General features: G+C 32.7%; 1 protein-coding gene across 1 annotated transcript; it reads left to right on the top strand.

Moving 5' to 3' along the window:
* The first annotated feature begins 2,598 nt into the window (after nucleotides 1-2,598).
* On the top strand, nucleotides 2,599-3,405 carry LOC148197642 (large ribosomal subunit protein uL23-like). Its single transcript, XM_088091601.1, has 2 exons — nucleotides 2,599-2,780; nucleotides 3,321-3,405. Exons 1-2 carry the CDS (start codon nucleotides 2,731-2,733, stop codon nucleotides 3,403-3,405), a joined length of 135 nt encoding a protein of 44 aa, XP_087947727.1. The 5' UTR covers nucleotides 2,599-2,730.
* The last annotated feature ends 2,874 nt before the right edge of the window (nucleotides 3,406-6,279 follow it).

Genomic DNA, 6,279 nt, shown 5'->3' with positions numbered 1-6,279 from the left:
ACGTCTACTAAAGCAGTTATACTTTTACTTACGACATTTATAATATAAGCAAATATCTAATTTTCGATCACACATATAATATAAACAGAAGTCTAATTTCGATCACACATCAAACTTAAATTACACTTGGATTTATAATACAAAAAATATGTATTAACGTCTTTTGAAAAACGAATATACAGTATACCTTATAATCACGTATCTATACTCCAAGGAATATACATAAAAGAGTGTCTATTAACGTCTTCTGGAAGTTTTATGTAAAGTATAACTTATCATAAATGCACATACGTCTTCCAAATAAGCCTCTTAAGTCCATAATTATATTCTTAATAAGTTGAATTAATTATAAAGTATATTATCCTAAGAGAAGATAGTGAAGATACTGTAGATAATAGATTGTGTAAGCAGTTTTGAAATTTAACAAAAAAAACTTTAAATAAAACATCGCTTTGCATGAAAAATTGTTTTCAAGAAATAGTATTTAAGAGAAAAATATTTTGTAACATCTATTTTATATAAAATCAAACATTCTCTAGATTAAACTGTCTGATAAACTAAGTTTATGAATAATGTCTAAGAAAAGAAAACATTACTCTCTTTAACAAACTATTAATAACAAATCTAGCATTTTATGAACAAGAAAGTTTATCTCTTTTATAACACTTAAGTTAAAAGAAAGTTTTTTTCAATGGTAACTCAAGCAAAGTGTCTTAAGAATACATGGTCTAATGTATGACCGCTAAACACCACACTTAAATAGCCTTTGAAAAAGCATATAATATTTTATATCATCTCATGATTATACATGTTGTATTATTTACTAAACGATGCATTTATGAATGACATGACAAATAATAAAATGCTTTGAACATGCAATACGGTCTAACGCTTATCAATGTTCAAAATATTAATACATGTACAATAAATTGCTTTGATGCTTGTATAGCTTGTTGTTGATATTTGTGTAGATCACTAAAGTAGAAATATATGATCGGAAACACTACACCTAACAAAAGACGTTGTGAGAGATGAAGAACATTTTGGGAATTTTTTTCCTTGAAGCCTTATGCTTTATCACATCGTACAAGCTTAGTTTTGCTAAAGGCTATGTGATAAAGATATTTGTACCTCTACAAAGTAGGCTAAAGTCTGACTTCCCACCTTAAGGCTACCCGCTCTTCGGAAGTCAACTTCCTTGTCTAACGTCCATATTTCAAGAAAAGCTATATATAGACGAAAGTTTGAAAAGAAGACAAAAACAAATAGTGAACTCGTGAACGCTAAACAAGCTTACTTACTCACATATCGTCTGAAAGTAAATAATCTTTCTTTAAGAGGAAAACCTTAGCAAATCACAAAACTCTTTGTATTATTTATATCCTCTCGTTGAGCATTATCAATATGTACCTTTAACTAGTAAACAAATTGGATTTAAAATCGCACAATAGGCCTTGTTTTTAGTGGAACTGAAGCCTATTAGAACACGGTGGCACATTCGTAAATTAGGCAAACTTTTATGACTCGGTTCACTATAAATCATATTGCCTTGATGAAGTGGGGACCCGAGGCAATATGTCTTATCCATCACTGACACATCTGATTTATGGAACGTTGCAGTCCTTTCTATGCAAACCATACAACATCAATTAAGTAAGAGCTGGTGTAAAAAATTGTGTATGCTTCGTTTGGGTGGTAAACCGAGGCGTATAAGAAGTTTTTCTTAGCGTTTTGGCATCAGTTATTGGGTGAACCGAAGATAATAGTGGTTTATTGCCTTGTTTATTTGATTAACCGAGGTAGTAGAGGCTGCTAGGGGCGTAAAAACATTTTACCTTACATTTGTTCCTTTTTCTTCTCCCCGCAAAACTGGTTTTTCTTCTTCCTTGGTCGCGCCTCCATTGCTCTCTGCAGCGAAGCTTTTGTTCGTCCATGGCTCTTAAGCGAAGCATCCTCTCATGCACGTTGGTGCCTCCGTTTCGCCATCTTCATTGTTGCATTTTTGTGTCGCGTTCGTGCCTCCATTCCAGTCACCGTCGCTGCTCCGCCACCCTGCACCGCTGAACTTCAACGCTTTCTCCACGATGTTCTTCGATTCGCAATCGCACGCTGACGAATCGGAGAGCTGGGTTTTGAATAAGAGTTTTTGTGTCATCGGAGCGTCGATTCGCCGGTTTGAGAGAAAGAGGAAGGTTATTGAATTTGGCTCGAGCGGCGACGCTGATTCAAATGACTGGAACAAGAAGAAGGGCGAATCCAACGTTGGTTGCGAGAGTGTTAATGCTAGTAGAGGGAGACCAAGGCTTGTTCTACAACCTCGATCTCAATGAAGGGGGCGATGGGAATGTGGAGAAACCTAAAGGGGTTAAGGAGACAGTCAGAGGTTATGCCTTTGTGAAGAGGGGTTTTGGGTCTTCAAATGGAGGAGGACAATCCAAGATGGTTCTAAGAAGGGTGATCCAAAGGCACAAGCCTTGAAAACTGCTAAGGCAATTAAGTCTGGACCTACCTTTAAGAAGAAGGCGAAGAAGATCCGAACTTCTGTAACTTTCCACAGGCTGAAGACATTGAAGAAGGACAGGAACCCTAAGTACCCTCGTATTAGTGCACCACCAAGGAACAAGCTTGATCATTATCAGATCCTGAAGTTCCCTCTTACTACTGAGTCTGCTATGAAGAAGATTGAGGACAACAACACTTTGGGTTTTCATCATCGACCTACGTGCTGACATGAAGAAAATGTATGACATCCAGGCCAAGAAAGTTAACACCTTGATCAGGTAAGCATCTATGCAATGATTAATTGGTTTTGATAGTAATAATTTGATGACTTGCTATTGCTAATGAATTTGCTATTGCTAATGAATTTGATAGTGTAGTGAATTTTTTATTCAACTAGTGTCATATAACATGCTGGGTTGTTTTACTATCCTTTTAAAAACACCTTTATTTCAATACATTATGGCAAATATAATTCCTAGTCCTGTTTGTAGGCCTCTTTTATTCCCTTAAGGAATCATCATGTGTCGTTCCTGTTCTCTGTTTTATGTTTTAATTACAGGTTTGGGCGTTGTTACCAGTTTGGTGCAGTGGCAACATTATTGAATTAATAATTTCATTTGTGGATTGTGGAATATCTGTACCTGTTCAATTTGTATTGCCAGTAAAGTAGGGAATTCTCTGAATTGAGAGTGTAGGATTGTATATTATTTATGTGTTTGAGATGCCCATTTGCAGTGCACTTTGTGGGAAACTATTTAGCTTTAGTTCACCATATAAGGAATTTCGGTTGCAATTTCTGAATTTCAACTATGTTGTAGGCTTAATGGCACCAAGAAGGCTTATGTCAGGTTGACCCCTGATTATGATGCATTGGATTTGGCAAACAAGATCGGCATCATCTAAGTACATGGCTTTTATTAAATGTTAGACAATTCTATATTTCGAGTTTTATTATTTTGTATCTTTTGCTTCAGCAAACACCGTATTTCAATTTTGACTCTTAAATTGATGATTGAAATGAGTATGTTAAAATTTTATAATTTAGTAATTAGGTGACTCATTGAATGTGAGGTTAAAGAGTGTCCTAGAATTGAAAGAAGATGTTGAACCAACTTTCAGAGTGTGCTGGAATTGAAAGATCTGCAGGTAGAAACGATTCCATGATCTCAATTTGTATTAGGGAGATACGGCCTCGGTTCAATAGGAACCGAGGCAAAAAGTCATTAAAAAAAATAAAATAAAAAAGTAAATACCCTACTGCATCGGTTACTTGTCAACCGAGGCAAAATTCTACCCCTTTTTGTCTCGGTTTCACAACCGAGGCAAAAACGGGTAGACTTTTTGCCTTGCCTGTATATGTCTCGGTTTAAGAACCGCTGTCTATGACCAAAAATAACCGCTGTCATTTCTCTTAACTGCATTAGTGTTTGCTTATAACACTATTTGTGTTACAAATTCTGAAGAGAATTAAAACACCTTGCGTTTAGCTTAGTCGAGTTAAACAGTTTAGACGTGTTGTCTAAGGTTGAAACTAGATGTGGTTAGAATACTTGTAAACCAATAGTGGTTAAACTTAGGCTAGTTGTGTTGACTAGGTGAACCAGGAGTGGTGAAAATACTCATTGTAAAATTGGACAAGTAAAACTCGTATAATCTTTTTAAAGATTAGTAGAATCCCTTAAGAGTTCTTAAGGGAGAACTGGACGTAGCTCAGGTTGAGTGAACTATTATAAAATCATGATTTACCGTTTTAGTCTTTGAAACGTTTTCCATTTATGCACTATATAAAAATCAGAGTGTAAATATAACATACAAATTATATCTTTCATAAATCATTAGACACTATATTGCGAAAGACTTTCAAAAACACTATTCAATCCTTCCCCGGATCCCCTTTTCGTATGATTTCATATTTGTACGTAAACATCAACATAATTCTCGTTCTCTTTTCAAACCTTAACAAATATTCTATGTTACAATAAACTCTCATTCAACTTCTCATAATATGATATTTTAGTTTATATGACTTAAACTATTAATGAAACAATGGATTTGTGTACTATAGGTCCATATAGTTAATATCTCACACTCAAACATTAACATACCATTCTAGATTTATGACTTCATCTGTTTTCATTTCAAACATTTTCTTCATTTGAAACCATACATTCTAGTATATATATAAATAATCCTAACAAATTTCAATTCACCATGATCACACTATAATGATATTTTAGTATAAAAGATTGATAAAATATAGTAATTTAGTGAAACATAAAAAATTAAGCATTTAGAAACATCTAAAAACCTACTACTTAAACTTTAGAGAAAAACTAATTTTTCTTGTGCAACAAATTAAGCAATGTCTAAACTCATTCAAGCACTAATTTTAATGATGACAAATAAACTCGTGGGTATTATTCCAATCCCAGTTTTAATGAGGAATCCTCAAATTGACTGAGAACGAGAAATACTCAATTTTTTCAATTGCTTATGGAGATGGAGATGGGTATGTACGTATTTGTCCCGTCGGCATCCTTATACCCATCTTAATACACATACCCACCGCCATCTCCATCCATACTTAAATTACTAAAATGTTTATACTTTATTAGATAATCTAACACATACATATACACACATCTCCGCCGTCATCCCCATTCATACTTAAATTACTAAAATATTCAAACTTTATTAGGTAATCTAACACAAACACACCCTTTGTAATTTTATGTGCTTATATTTTGTTTATATGAGAATTGTTATTGAATTAACCTTAGTTTTCAATTTGAAGTTTTGAATGCCACCTTTTGCGAAATGTTTGATGTTCAGCACCACCTCTAAGCGTCAATTCGTATGTTGGATTTGTTTTCCTATTTGTTTGTTAAGATCGATTTAAATGGACTTTATGTATGTTCATGAGTATTATAATGTTTTATTGAAATGATGATATTGTTGAGGATATGTGTTCTAATGATTGTTAAAGGAATTTGAAGGTAATTATAGTTATTTTGTTTAGAAATTATTTTTTTTTGAAAAAAGTCATGTAGTTTATATTTTATTATTATGGTTATTATCTTATATAATTATATTAATAATATATATGTTTTTTGTTATCTATTTTAGTTTAACAATTTTATAATATTTCATTTAATAGTTTTATATTATTAAATTAAATATTACATTAATAACATTTTTAATGTTAAAAAATAATATAAATAAGTTTATACTCAGTCTAAAATAGCGATGTCTAATTTTTATGTAAAGTTATTTGTTGTAAAATAATCATGGTTTTTTTTTTTTCCTTCAAAGCGGTATATCTGTCTATAAGATTAAGAGAATGAAACTTCATGCTCCTATTAAGATAGATGTATCTCTTTATATTCATATCCATATATATGCATATTTTATAGATATATGTATATAAATAGAACACTAAAAGGGGAAGAGATAAACTGAGAAACAGCTGTCTTGAGTTCTCATATGATTGAACTTCCCTCCACATAAAGAAAGTGGATATTTTCATTTTCATTTACTAGCTAGGTTCATTCTTGACTTGTCATAGGTGATAGTGATGCAATAACTTAAGAGGTGAGGACATAGGGGTAATTCAATCAGAGGGATATCAGATATTCAAGTCAGTGACTCATATGCAATGAATTATTTTCAAGATATTCTTCATACCAACTATCATGAGATGATGAAATCATGGTACTATCACAAATAAACATGTGAGAGATTATGAACCCTTTCTAGAGAGAAAAAAAAAAGAGTTTT

Source organism: Vigna umbellata, chromosome 5 (genome assembly GCF_029865625.1).
Source record: "Vigna umbellata cultivar VRB3 chromosome 5, Vumbellata_1.0, whole genome shotgun sequence".
Taxonomy (NCBI): domain Eukaryota; kingdom Viridiplantae; phylum Streptophyta; class Magnoliopsida; order Fabales; family Fabaceae; genus Vigna; species Vigna umbellata.
This window is presented reverse-complemented; position numbering and strand designations above follow the sequence as displayed.

What these genes read in the sequence shown, in the direction of transcription:
- LOC148197642 (XM_088091601.1), top strand. Translation starts at nt 2,731, where the DNA reads ATGAAGAAAATGTATGACATCCAGGCCAAGAAAGTTAACACCTTGATC. An exon ending in AAAGTTAACACCTTGATCAG is followed by an intron (nt 2,781 to 3,320) that starts GTAAGCATCTAT and finishes ACTATGTTGTAG; the next exon opens with GCTTAATGGCACCAAGAAGG.